Here is a 14,255-nt window from a genome sequence, read left to right as displayed (position 1 = left end):
CACCCTGGCTTGGCGGGAAAATCGCTCTTCCGGCGGAAATCGAAGTTTATAACAAAAATCATATCTATAATGGGTCATGATTTACTAGTCAACACTAGCCCTTTCTTGGATCAAAATATCAGTTATTTCTAATTTAACGTTAGCATGCATGTCTGCTCTATAAACCACCCTATGTTGTAGTAATATATATATTTAATTATTACATGTACAATTTTGTGCACGAAAGCTGGCACGTGATATACTAAAAATATCGCAAAAGAGTATTTTTCGCAGTGTGCTCCGTGCTCGCCACGCGTTATTCGTTTTTTAGTACATTCACCACGGGCGCCGGCGTCATTGAATTGCTCGAAATTTCTGTGAAGCTACGAAGTTAATCAACTATTATTTGAGACAACACACGAAATGTCACTGGAACAGGTAAGTCCGAGTGGATTGGCAAACGAGCCATCAGTGAGATAACACCACGTCCATAACACAGCTGAAAAGCGATGTGGCCGAGCTGGCGGCCTTCCTGCAGCAGGCGAAAGGTGCCCGCGTAAAAGACGTGCTGACCACCGCGAAAGCGGCGGCGGAACGGGAGATAGTCAACCTGGAGATGAAGGCCAAAATTGCGGCGGAGCGACAGGCCAACGGGGCGACCGATGCCAAGAGGTGAGCAAATCCATGAGGTCCAAGAAAACCAACACTCAGTCGACAGACACTCGAATGGATCTCGATTGTAGAGATCATAAAGCCTGGTATTCCCACTAATGAATCCCCATTTCGATCGCCCAGATATCTGCACGAGCTGACCGACTACGGCTGGGACCAGAGCGCCAAATTCGTGAAGCTCTTCATCAGCTTGAACGGAGTGCAGGGCTGCACGGAGGAGAATGTGACAGTCACCTACACACCTAGCTCGTTGCAGCTCCATGTGCGCGATCTTCAGGGCAAGGACTTTGGGCTGACCGTGAACAATCTGCTGCACAGTATCAATGTGGAGAAGAGCTACCGCAAGATCAAGACCGACATGGTGGCCATCTATCTGAAGAAGGTGAAGGAGGACGAACACTGGGACGTGCTCACCGCCATCCAGAAACGTTTGAAGCAGAAGAAGGACAGCGAAATGTCCAAGGATGGCGACAATCCCGAATCGGCGCTGGTCAACATCATGAAGAAGATGTACAACGACGGTGACTCAAAGACAAAGCAGATGATCGCCAAGGCCTGGACGGAGAGCCAGGATAAGGTGAAGCTTGGCAAGGAGACGGGCGGCGACTTGGATTCTTTCGGCGATCTCTAGATATGATAATAACCCATTCGCGAACTAACTAACTACCTAAGGCACTGCTTCGATTCCAGCAAACTTTGTATATGTGGATAAATAAACACCCAGCTAGGGCATTAAGTTAAAACAAGTGGTGTTTTTTTTTTTTTTTTTTTTTGGCTTTTTATATATATATTTGTATATAGGCTTTTATTTAATTAATTAAATTCTTGTGATTAAAATCAATTATGCTGCTCTTCGCTTAGAGTACACCCTTGCGGTCTAATCTATTCCATTTGTAATAGTTAGTTTGCTTTCGAAATGAATTGATAATTACACTTTAGCTGTATTCAAAATACACTTTATATGTTCTGCGATATATATCCCAAGTACACATATATAATATATATATATTATATGTGATGCGATGCGATGCTCATCATGGCCAGCGCTCGAGAACCCGTGGTGCACTTCATCCTGTTTTTTGCTCGATTTGTTATCAACCTTTTGGCATGCAAATCGGGCAATTGCTTAATTTTCTATAATTAAATTTACACCACGGGTCAGGTGTGTGGGGTGTGTGTGTGTGTATGTCTGTCTGTTTGTATTGGAACAATTTAATTGTTAAACAATTAATGATTAATTATTTTGGTTGCGATCTTTCTCGCCGCTTCGAGTTTACATATACATAAATTGTTATCATTTGGTGTACAATAAAAAGCTGAAAAACGCAACTTAAATTCAAAATACAACTTATAATGATAAGAAAAGAATTCAAAATGAAACTGATACAAGTTATCGACAGACTGAACATTAAGGCCGATTTTACGAATACATAAGAACTATACAACATGTGGGCAATTGGACAAACACAATTTACAATCTATATATGATGTATGTATTTATATGCATAGGTACGATGTACTAAACTATATGTTAACATTGCTAAATCTAAAGAAAAAAAAAGCTTGAAATCATACAATTAATGTTTAATAGTTGTAGTTATTTAAGGTTTCTGAAACTGATGCGATGGTTCGTACGTTCGCAATGCAACGATTTCCTTCCGTTTTCTCTAAAAGTTAATTTTCTTTTTTTGTGACCGTTTTTCTTGTTTTGTGTTTTTTGTTTATATTGAATGCTCGCGGTGAATTACAGTGCGTTTTAGAGCTGTACTCGCTGTACATCGCTTCCATTATAATTGATTTAATTTATCGTGTATTTAAATTCGAACTAACCATCCTATAATTTCACTACACCCCCGAAACGCACTGTATAATTTTAGTAGTGTGTGTGTTTTTTTTTTTTGTGGTGCAGTTTTGTGGGTTTGAAGAGCGTGATTTTGGAGTTCCCAGACCAAGGAGCACCCACTTACTGGAGTTGTTGTTTTCTTTTTTATGCGGGGCGGTCGCTTCATTTCCTAGCTATGCTTGCTATATCCCTAACCGATCTCTTCTCCTCTCCTTGTATACATATATATATATATATATAGTATACATATATATAGAGCTATACTGTAAAAGTCGAGTTGTCTAAAAGCTATTCATCTTTCCAGATCCCACGATCCTCTGCCGGTTCCTCTGTTCAAGCGTACAAAAATAAACGTATATTCTCTGCATCGCTACAAATCGAATCTGAAGAATTTTGTTGGCTTTACTTTTAAAAATTTCTAGAAAACTAGGTATGCGTCCTCTATATGTTTGCAATCGTATGTGTGTGTGTGTGTTTTATTTATGCATTTAAATAGATATATTCGATATTGCAATGCTTGTGTGGTTTTGGTGTAGATTTAAAATTCCTGTTCTAGGCCTAGACAAAAAATTGATTTAAAATTTTTACTCGAGTCTCAAATTTGGATTGTATATATGGTTGATTCATTACCCTAGATCAGCGCAGATCGAAGCTTATTGGGGGGTATATCCTTGATCAAATATAAATACAAATCAAATGCTTATTTTTGTTTAAGAAAATGCTGTTGCTCTATAACGTCGCAAAAATAATAACTGTCTTACTTCGAAATGCATATAAAGTTGTAGGAAACTGGAAATTGCGTATTTAACGTAGTATATTGAGTGGTTATAGGGAAAGAGAGTTGAGAGCTTATATAACGACGATTACAAGGGTTCAATACAGTTGTGTTTATAAGGGGGATATGCTTAGGCGTTTCTGGCTGCTAGGGATTCTGCCCTGTCTGTCCTTGAGGCAGTTTCAGTTTTGCTTTCTTTACTCCTTTACTCGACATTTAACGATCCTGATTCGGATTTTGGGTATCCTATAGCTATGGCTTTCCCCTGGATTTCATTTGGAGTGGGGTCACCTCCGATTCTTTGTCTTTTGTGATGGTTTCCATTATGGTTCTCCAGCTTACAGAAGCTTTCTTCTTAGGGCTCGTCAGCATTGTATGGCTAATCTAAAGATTCCGCATTTGCATTTTTGGTTTAAATCGTTCAATGGCTGATCTCCGTCTTTCCCATTCCCCCTTCTGATTCTTCGGGATTCTGTCCTCTGATTCTTCAACTATTCTCTGCTCTCCACGCACACACACACGCCGTAGCAGCAGCAGACAATTCCAGCTTGGCTCTAACCCTATCTTAACTATTCACTACCCACAAATACCCTCGTCATTTGACTTCACTTCGCTTCACTTCGATCCGCCTGCTCCTCTGCGCAGTTGGAGGCTTTTCAGAAAACCCTCGACTTGGCTTGGAAACGGACCTGGACGCTTGGCGTCCGCCGGCGCTGCTAGTAAAGCTCTGTATGATGGCGCACTGGCGCCGGAATCTTGGACATGCCCCTCTCCCGCCTGGGCGATACCACGCTGGCCGAACCAGCAGCTGCTCCGGATCCAGCTCCAGCATTTGAATTGTTGCTTTCGCAGGAACTGGCAGCGGAACTGCGCTTGGAACGCGCCTTGGCTGGCGGAGAACAGCTCTCCGAACGCTCCAGATTGCCATTGCTGTGCACCCAGGCCGTAGTGAAGTCCTCGTAGACCGGTGTCTTTTTCCCATTGCTGTTGATCTTATTCGCTGCTGTTGCCGTTGCTCCACCTCCTGCCTTTGTTTGATTACCAGCCGCATAGCGTGAGAGTAGTGACTTCATCTTCTCCAGAATCTGGGCATCGTTCTTGGCACTGCTGGCCGCCTCCAGGAGTTGTTGGGCCAGTGGCGAGGAGGCGTGGTTCTTTACGGGCGACGTGGTTAGCGAGCTGGTGCATCCCGGTGCTCCGCTCCTTACCCGGCGTCCATTGCTGTCGTAGAGAATTTGCGATGAGCGTCCTTTGCCATTGCGCTCGAAGGATCCAGCTGGTCCTGTTCCATTTGTGGGTGCCACAAAGGTATCGGCGTTGCAGGGAGGTCTTCGCTTGGGTGCTCCCGTCGTTCGGCCGCTCCACGTATTCGTGACATCACGCACCATAGGCAATTGGGTGGCTTGACGGGATCGGGGCGGTGCCACCGGCGTGGTAGTGGCTCCGGTCGAGTTGCGGGTTCGAACGGATCGATAGACCGGCTGTTTTCGGCTAAAGGCTGGAGCCGGTAGCCCAGACCGGCTGCTCAAGTCCTGCAGACTTCCACCGGCACCGCCACAAGTACTATTATCGATGCTTCGGCGACGACGCTGCGCCAACGGAGAGCGTGGAATCTTGCTGAGATTGGGTGTTGGATTGCCCAATGTAGTGGCCACCGACTGATCCTCGGTCTTGGCAATGTCCACGGTGATTTCGTCGTCGGTAATAAAGACACCGGATTGCTCAAATTTGTCGCTTAGCTTATGGGCTCCGTTTAGAATTGCTGGCAGCGATTGTGGGCCATCGCACACCGAGTAGTCCTCTTGGTCCTCCTCTCGATCTTGGCCATTTAGGTCCTCCTCTTCTAGAACGTCCGTGGTTGCCTTCTCCGCCGGCTCATCAGAGGGCGAGATCTGCGAGTCACTTGAGGTCTGATCCAGACGCGCTAGAAAATGATAAGGGCATTGGATGAGAACATCAAAAATCATATATGGGAACCATTCAAACGAAATTCAGGAACTCACCATTGCTTTCAGCGTCCTCAATGGAAGCCTGACTGTGCAGGGACTCTCGTTTTTGTGCTCCCGATTGGATGACTCCCAGACTGCGGTATCCTTCGTCACTGATCTCACTGCCATTATCGCTGATGTTCTCGAATTTGTTGGCGCCACCCTGTTCGCCCGCGACTCCCGATCCTGCGGATCCTGAGCCCACACCTCCTGCCGCCGATCCGACACCAGATCCACCGTTTGCCTCCTCCAAAGAGCAACTGTAGCCGGGCAGCGATTTCGGACCACTGCTGTACGAATCCAAGGAGCTCTGTTTCTTGCGCATGTCGATTAGTCGGCGAGGACTTGGTGACATGGAGCGCCTGGCCAAGCTGGGCGATCCCAGCAGCTGGCTGCTGGATGTGTCTGTGGTGGCTGTCTGACTGGATCCCGTCGCGGATGCACTGCCTCCTCCGTTAGCCTGCTGGTTGAGGAACTTGCGCTGCGGTGTTGGACTGCGACTGCGGTATTTTCCCGAATTTGGCGACAGACTGTGACCGTTCTGTAGAGCTGGAGGCGCAGCCACGCCTACAACTCCCGTTCCACACGATGATCCTGGGCCCGATACTGTTCCGGGTCCTCCATTGCAATTGGGACTGTTGAAAACACGTCGAGCTGCTGGCGGTGACCTAGAAATTAAGATGAAGAAAAAATTAAGATATAAATATCGATGAATTTAAGAGAGTCCGGCGATTCTACCAGAAACCAAGGATTTAAATATCATATAAGAAAGTTATGAAAAGAAAAGGACTCACCTCTCGAATATCACCTGCGCCTTGTGGAGCTCGATGCCGTTGCTCGGGTTGTGATTCGGCGACTGACGGGGAATGAGGCGAGCGGCCACGGAGCTGCGATGTTGGGCACGGCAGCGGCACGGATCGTGCTTGTCCAGATAGTGGGATAGTGTGTCCCATCCGCCACCGACGCGCACCATCACGTGGGAACGAAGGATCTGAAAGAAGAAGTCCATACATTGAGCTTGGAACGACAAGTTTTGGCTTTCAATACTTACCCGCACAAAGATGAGAACTTTGGTGTCGCCAATACGATACTTGCCCTCCGACACTCTGACCATGGGAAATTGTGAGGGGCATGTGCACTTCTCCACAAGATCTCTGACCTGTAAATGCAAATGTGAGAATGTGAGAATATAAACAAGTTTATTTGAAAATATCAGCGATCACCAATAATAACAATACAACTTATTGAATATGCTTTAAATGCAATTGATTACGGAGCTTTCCGCCATAATAGTCCATTGCCAACTAAATACGTTTCAACAAATGACCATATATATGAGTAATGATGACAGGTATTGTAATTGAAATTAATTGAGCTAATTAGCATTTATCTGTATCAAGTGAAATGAGTGTGAACAAAATATGTAAGGCAACCGAGAGGCGAGCTAAAAATGTTCTCAGTGGCACTGTACCAACTCCCCGAGATCAGCAGACGAAGAAAAACTCTCGAATCCAAGTGTCCAATCTGCGGACCCACCTCCCCCCCTCACCCTCGGCGATTGACCCTTAGCATTGCATAAGCCTGACCCGATCAGTTCCCCGACTTTCTAACTCCCTGACTTCTGCAGTGGCAGTTTGCTGCAGTTGCAGTTGCAAAAAAAATGGGGAAGAGGAGGTGGAGGAGATGCAGAAGGAAGCAGAAGGAGCAGAGCGACGAGCATCGGGGTCACCAAATAGTTTTTCACTGCATAAATTCACGCGCTGCCATTGTCCAACAAACAAATGATCCGCAGGGGCGGCGAGGCGAGAGAGTGGCGGGACTACGAGGGACTCCAAAGGGGGCTACCCTTGCCCTAGGGAGCCATGGGATCCATGGCAAGACCAGTCAACATTGGCTCCACCATCAGCAGTACACGTCCCAGCGGGCGGCGGCAGACAAACAAATGACGACTTGGCCTGGCCTGTCTTTGGGTCTGATTCTCCACTGGCCGAAATTCGAGTATGATTTGCGATTCAAAATATCTGGATGGGTGCTTGGGTCTTCGAAGATCAAAAGGTGGCCCCAATTTGTACCATCTAAACATTATTTTTTATGTTAAATAAGTCAATAAGGTGACCCAAACGTTTGGTAGTCGTCTTCAGTATAATGGTGCAAAATTCTTCTGCGAATATTTCTAAGTTTCACATGGCTTGCAGTGTATTTTGGTTTCTTGCCCTGGCTGCAACCCCACCTCCATTTTCATCCAGACTTCTTTGCCAGCAGCTCGGTGTCCCCGACTGTGAGTGGAACCCATTGCTACTGTAGTTTGTGGCAGCTTGGAGCTGAGCAGCAACGCATTGGCACCTTTGAACTTTTGCAACTCCTTCTGGGATGGGATGCGTGCTTAGGTGGAGCTGGAGATGGAGCTGCTACTCCAACTTCAACTCCAACAGCAACTCCATGGTGGCTCCAAGCTGGAACCGACATGACAATAAATCTTTCGGCTGGTGGGGTGGTGGAAGGTGGGCCAAAGCAATCCAGCCAGCGATCCGCCAGCGATCTGCCAGAGATCGGGGATCGGCGTGACTCTGACGCATACGAGATTAGCTGGCCATGGATTGCGATGGGGATAGCGATGTGATCCTGGCCTAACCATAAATCGCATGCCACCAACTAACCAACAGCAACTGGCGACCGAAAAGACAGACAGCGGCGATGCGGACGTGCCAGCAGCTCCAAAGCTCCACAGCTCCACAGCTCCAGACTTTTGGAGTCGACAAATGATCGTGGCTTTTTCTTTTCTTTTCTTTTCATTTCTTTTTGTTTCGTTTCTGCTGTTGGTGGCACATCATTTGATTTTCGACAAGTTGTTGAGGCTATTTGCTGATTTGGCTGCTGCTGTTGCTGCTGCTGCTGCACAAATTGATTGGCTGCCTCGGAGTGGATTTTAGCTGGAGAAGGAGGACGGTGCGATGGCGGAGGAGAGGACCATGTCCATGTCCAGGTCCATGTCCCATCCATCCAGCGACCATCCATCCCCCAGCTGTCGAACATTGTTGCTGCTGTTGCTGTTGCTGCTGCTGCTGTTGCTGCTGCTGCTGTTGCTCATGTTGCTGCTGCTCATGTTGCTGTTGTCAATGTTGCTGGCGGCGTGAGGAAATGTTTGCATGGCTTTCATTAGTTTGGCCGTCAATGATTTTCCATTGCGCCTGACCGATCCGCATCCTTTGTTGGCTGCTGCTCACTGCTGTCGTCGTCACACTTGCAATTACATTGACAATTGCAATTGTTGTAATTGTTGTTGGCACATCGTCTTGTCAAATTAATTTGACATCTCAACATGGCAGCAGGCAAATCTGGGAAGCCCTCATAACACTAACACCCCATCAAACAGAAAAAGGTGGCCAAAAATATAGCCAAAGTTCCAGTTTCAATTGCTTCTGATTTGTTTTGGTATTGTTTTCGGCGTGTTGTTTTTTTTTTTTTTTTGTATTTTTTATTTTTCCTAACTGGAAACTTAGCCATGGCTAAAAATGGACATGAGAAAACTAGCAACACAACAGCAGCCCAAGCTAAACAATAACAAACAAAATCGTGAGCTGAGCCCGCTCAGAAAAAAGTAAATAGAAAAAAACAACCAAAATATAAAAGAGAAACCCAAAAGTGGACATAGGGAGTGGGACTGGGACACCGAAGGAACGGGAACGGAAAGCCCTGCGGGAAAATGGAAAACCAAAAGCGGAAAGATCTGATACTGGACACCAAGTTGGCTGGCCACTTATTTGCAAGAATTCAGTTCAATTCAGCCAACTTAAATGAAAATGATTTAAAAATATCAATCGTTAATCGATTCGCTGCACTCACCATTTCGTCGAGGCTCTTCAGATCATTGGTGATTATCTGGGGCTGTGGTCCGTACATCAGCACGGGATTCTGGTCGCCATCATCCTCGGTCTCCGAATCGTCGCTGTCATCATACAGATCCGTCTCCACTGTGGTCGTCGTTATTGTCGTCATTGTGGCGGCACTACTATTTCCGGACTCCAGTGCCTCCGTTTGGGTGCCGTTTTCCGAGCAGCCAGCTCCGTTGGCCTTGATGTCCGCGGCGATTTCCCGATCGATTTGTCGCTCCATTTGCACCAGCATGGGAGCCAACATTCCTAGGGGAATAGGAATCGAATAGAATGGTTTCAATATCTTATGGTTTTATCGAATTGGCTATGGATACCTACCAAACTTGGCTCCCCGACGTGCCACCTCCAGGAGGCACAGGATCACGTGCTTCTCGTTTTTGCGCATGATCAGATCGTCCGTTTCGAACAGCAGGCACTCGATGATCTTTAGGCTCTTTCTGCAAGAATTGGATAGGATATAAGATATAAGATTACCAAGAATAACGATTGATAAGCGGTTTGAACCCACCTGCACCAGGTTATAAAGTTGGAGACATTGTCGCGGGCGAAGAAGGTGCCACTTTTGGCGGCCGGAAGGTAGTGGACATTGCCCATGGCCAGAATGGGACCCGCCAGACCCGACGTCATCGAGCGGGTCATCGATTTGTTGCGGGCCTGTCGCCGTGCCAGATAATCCTCAGCCGCCTGTCTCACATAATTTGCGTGCTGCAAAATAAAAGAACGATGTAGAGACATTAGCATTTGCAATGAGATGATGCAGAAATTCCCAATGAGCACGGCAAATAATTCGCCGAGCCGAGTGCGTGTGCGTGTGCGAGTGAAAGTCAAAAATACAAAAATACAAAACTAGAAAACGTTTTATTTTTAAGCTCCGTAGGAATTTAGCACGGCATTTTTAGGCTGTCCACCCCCCACCCCCCTTCGAATTTCCCGCGATCTTGGCCACCACATTTGCTACCTGCAATGGGCGTTGAACGATCAACGTTGTCGCCGCGACAATGCTACATATCTATCTATTTGCGTTCTTCTGGGGTAATTCGTATTTTAGGACACAGCGTTGTGGCTTTCATCCTGGAGCATCCAACTGCATCCTAACCATGTGAAACTTACATTTCGCATCTCATGCGCCCCCACATAGTAATCCCCGCTATTATTTGCCATTGGCACATTTGACGTTTGGGGTTATGTCATCCGCAATCCCCGAGTTCCCTGGGCCAAAACGAAAAAAAAAAAAAAAATTAAGCTCCAATCCCATTCGGGGCGAAAACAACAACTGCAATCGTGTCTCGACGTGTCATGCATTTCCATTTGCATCATTCCATATTCATTTATGCACACTTTGTTGTAATAATTTAATATTTAAACAATATTATTATGATATCTGCTTTTTCCACCGCCTCTCTGCTTCTTTTATGGATATCTGACAAATGCTTTATTTGGTGTTTATTGTTTCACCTTACCATAATACCCTAACCCAAATAAGGGCAACAGAAACTGCAATGAATGCGGTGACGATGATGACGCTCCGCTGACGTTTGCATGCATTTGTATACATACATATGTACATACATATGTACATAGGTATGTACGTACATCTCAAGGAAAGCGAGAGAAGATCAAATTGAGTTCGTAAACTAATTACTAATATGCATATTCTAGGCTTTAAGCCTATTGTATAATCAAGTTAGGGAAACACATTTGATACAGATCTGCTTATAAAGTGTTATCTTATGCGGAAAGAGTGTTAACAAGTCGGTGTGATTGCCTCGTTGCCTTTTCTTTTCGGCATCTACATCTTTGGCTTCTTCTTTTCTTCCTCTTTGGCTCTTATCATGCCGCTCGCAAGGTAAAGCTGCAACGCCCACAACCCATTTCGGCAACCCAGAGGCGTTAAATGCATCTCTCTTCTTCTGGCCGCGTCTCTTTCCCACACCGCCATCTCCCTCTCTCTCTCTCTCTCTCTCTGGCTCTCCTTGAACAGATGAGCTACCCACGAAGTTTGTTTGGGCCTTGGTTTCACTTTGGCCGCCAGCTTAGAACCGAGGCTTCAGATACAGTCAGGGGCAAATAAACAGTGTTTCTTATATTGCATAAAAAGTTAATATAATATATCATTGTTTTAGAAAATAGCAAACTAACTTTGGAGATGCACAAGAATATAACTTTGAGTTCTTAACTTGATTTTGGACCATAGTTACGGTTATATACTTTCACCACTGTGGGTGTCTTATGTGCAGGTGAGTGTTTGCTGCAGCACCACTCCAATGTTTGTTTGGCTTCTTCCTCTTCTGAATCCGAATCCGAATCCGAATCTGAATCTGAATAATGCATGCAGAGCGGCGCGCGACAGAGACGGACGCACATGCATATTTGATAATCGCAGCATCACATTTTCACTTTCGAAATTCGACAGTTGACTGAGCCATTGGAAGACGGGGGTGGACCGTTGTGGAAATGGAAATTGTTATTATGACATCAAAACTTTCTTGCATCAACAACGGCGGAGACGGCACGTGCCACTTGTTGTTGTTGGTTTTGTTTCACTTTACACCGTCGCTGGAGCAAGTGCAAGTGCAGTTTGCTGTTGATAAATCGATATTGGGACACCGGAAAAAATAAATCAAACTGCCAGCTATCTTATCTGATATATCGATAGTGAAAAGAAAACTAACTAATTCGATTGGTAGCCATAACTTGGGTCACCAATTACAATCATTTATATGCTTTTCACACGGGATTTCATCTTCAGGAATTAAGTTCTATACCATCAAAGGCTGGTGTTACCAGTCACAGTCTTCTTCTAAATCCTTCTCAGTGTTAAATTAAAGTAAAAATTAAAGGTGTAACTGCATCAAACTCTGTTTTCTTATCCATCTAACCCAGTGAACTGTCTGTCATACACATCCGCAGCCACATCCGCATCCGCCTCCGCCTCTTCAGAGTCAAGTGTCGAAGCAATTAACATGACTCTTCTTCTAGTTCTACTTAGTCTTCTTTCTTATCCATATGGTTCCCAGTTCTTCTCTTGTTTTCATTTTTCTTCCCCCCTGGGAATAGAACTTTGAGTGGGAAAGAGATGGAAAGTGGGTCGACCTGTAGTCCACCGCCTACCGCCTACGACACTCAATCTGGCCACGCCCCCTTCATATTGCAAATACGTGACGGTGATGCGGTGCAAGAACTAGAAGAAGAAGACCGCAAGGAGGCAGAAGAAGAACTACAGTGAGCCCTCCATTTATCGAACGTGTACTATTAAAATTAAGTTAATTAAACGTTGAGTGCATTGCACATTCTGTTCGTCCACACCTTTTGCTCGTGAGTTTCACTTAACGAGACTTTGAAATGGGGAAGTTGGGGTTCGTTGCAGTTATGGAGGTTCGACTGTAAATGGTGTGTGCGAAAAAAAAGAGAGGGCGTTATTACAGGTACGTAACGTCACGTAATTAGCTTAGATTTTTCTCTATTTTTTGCTGTGCTTTTGTCTGTGCACAAAATGTATGTCAATATGGCGTTAATAACATTACATGACTACTACTTAAAGCTGTTGCAAAAAAAAAAAAAGAAATAAACTGCAACAACAGAAATAAACTCTGTCGCATTATTTGTACCGTAACATTCGACGACGTAAGCGACGGCAGAGCAACGCAGCCAGTGCGAAAAGCATTTTTTGCTTCCGCAAAAGGCAAATTAAATAAAACAAAATTAAAGCGCACAAAAAAGCAGCAGCAGCAGCCAAATAATAAATAAAATGACATCGCAAAAAATTCAGTTGAAAAAAAAAACAGTGGAGCCAATAAGGCACTAAACTCTTAGAAATTTATCGAATGTTTTGCATTAATTTATATCAATCCAAGATCAGCGATGAATTATAATTTCAATTATTTATATTAATATTTATATAATTACTAGGATGTTCAATTGGAATATAAGTAAGATATAGTATTTATAAGTAAAAGGTAGTATTTATAATACGATGCTCACTGTACCAAACATTAGTTGATTTTTGCAATTACACAGACGCATTTGTGATTCCTTCGAAGTGCCAAAGTTTGCTAAGCGGATTTGCCGCCGTTTCAACTGTTATTTTGTTATTTACCAGTTATTATTATTATTTTGTATCCATTTTTTTTCTTGGTTTTGTCGCTGATTGCCGTCGATTGGCCCCACACACAAAAAATAAATAAAAAAAAAATACGCACACAATAAACCGCAAACTGGGAGCTCAATCAAAATCACAAAACTGTCCGCGACCCATTCAAAATCATATTTCAAACGCCGTTCCATCGGCGGCTTTGTTGTCTCTTTGGGTTCAAGGTTCTCCCATGGCGATGACTTCCTACCCACAATTCGTATATGGCTTATATGGCTTTGGCAATGATAGATCGATCCATCCATCGATCGATCGACCAATCGATTCGCTTGCAAATGATTTCTGCACAACGGAGCGCACAGGTAAAACAGCTAACAGCTAACCATGATCGATCTATCGATCTCCTCACCGAGATTCAAACACTGACTCGGCTCACCTGCTCGGTGGTCTTTTGATCTTGCTAACGGTATTTCCATAATGCCCATAGAAGGCGTTCTCTTCTACCTTTTTTGTTTCGTTTTTTTTTTTTTTTTTTTTTTTGTACTGGGCCCAAAGTTTATTGCTCTGTGTGTTTGTGTGGGAAAAACTTGAAGTGACCCTGACGATTGGCAATTTCGATAGAGCTCTGCAGAATCGATGAGATCACTCAGAATTGGCGATTTCCGATTACGATTGCAAGAGCCGAAGAAGCATATCTAATAAAAAACCAAATTAAAAGCTACAACTTCCGCTTGACCCGAAGCCAAATGGTACTGTTAACTGGAAATGGAAGTAATGGATATATAATAGCAACAAGTGTGTGCTCTCGACATCCGAGTAGCTTCAATCCAATTAGCCTAGTAACTGGGGGTATTGTTTTGCCTAATACAATCATGTATTAGTTTTCACCGATTTCACATAAAATAATGTTTCCTCAGGCTTCTGAATAAAACACAAAAACATATCTTTCCCATTGCCATTGTTTTTAATTACAGGAAAATTACAGATACGGTCGTCTTTTAATTGGTTTTAATTA

At 44.5% G+C, this 14,255-nt stretch overlaps 2 protein-coding genes across 8 annotated transcripts in view; one reads left to right on the top strand and one right to left on the bottom strand.

The window, feature by feature from the left end:
- Positions 1-258: 258 nt before the first annotated feature.
- On the top strand, positions 259-1,394 carry LOC6725298 (calcyclin-binding protein). The gene is made up of 3 exons (XM_002106280.4): positions 259-417; positions 479-651; positions 775-1,394. The coding sequence occupies exons 1-3, from the start codon at positions 403-405 to the stop codon at positions 1,280-1,282; spliced, it is 696 nt and encodes a 231-aa protein (XP_002106316.1). The 5' UTR covers positions 259-402; the 3' UTR covers positions 1,283-1,394.
- A 431-nt stretch (positions 1,395-1,825) lies between these two features.
- The window catches only part of LOC6725297 (GAS2-like protein pickled eggs), a 48,915-nt gene continuing 36,485 nt past the window's right edge, over positions 1,826-14,255 (bottom strand). For 2 of the 7 annotated variants that reach the window (XM_016173547.3, XM_016173546.3), the window contains exons 4-10: positions 9,659-9,855; positions 9,469-9,587; positions 9,101-9,396; positions 6,309-6,416; positions 6,052-6,248; positions 5,273-5,925; positions 1,826-5,193 (exon numbers count right to left, since the gene is read on the bottom strand). In XM_016173547.3, coding sequence (XP_016038333.1) covers positions 3,986-5,193; positions 5,273-5,925; positions 6,052-6,248; positions 6,309-6,416; positions 9,101-9,396; positions 9,469-9,587; positions 9,659-9,855 — 2,778 coding nt within the window. In that variant the 3' untranslated portion in view covers positions 1,826-3,985. Of the gene's footprint in view, positions 5,194-5,272; positions 5,926-6,051; positions 6,249-6,308; positions 6,417-9,100; positions 9,397-9,468; positions 9,588-9,658; positions 9,856-10,260; positions 10,330-10,605; positions 10,711-11,327; positions 11,477-14,255 lie in introns of those variants that run through there. The other 5 variants (XM_016173550.3, XM_016173549.3, XM_039297555.2 and 2 more) reach the window with 5 other exon arrangements.

This window comes from Drosophila simulans, chromosome X, assembly GCF_016746395.2.
Source record: "Drosophila simulans strain w501 chromosome X, Prin_Dsim_3.1, whole genome shotgun sequence".
Lineage (NCBI taxonomy): Eukaryota > Metazoa > Arthropoda > Insecta > Diptera > Drosophilidae > Drosophila > Drosophila simulans.
Note: the sequence above shows the minus strand (reverse complement) of the source record. Positions and strands in the feature narration are given on the sequence as shown.

What these genes read in the sequence shown, in the direction of transcription:
- LOC6725298 (XM_002106280.4), top strand. An exon ending in GGGGCGACCGATGCCAAGAG is followed by an intron (nt 652 to 774) that starts GTGAGCAAATCC and finishes TCGATCGCCCAG; the next exon opens with ATATCTGCACGAGCTGACCG.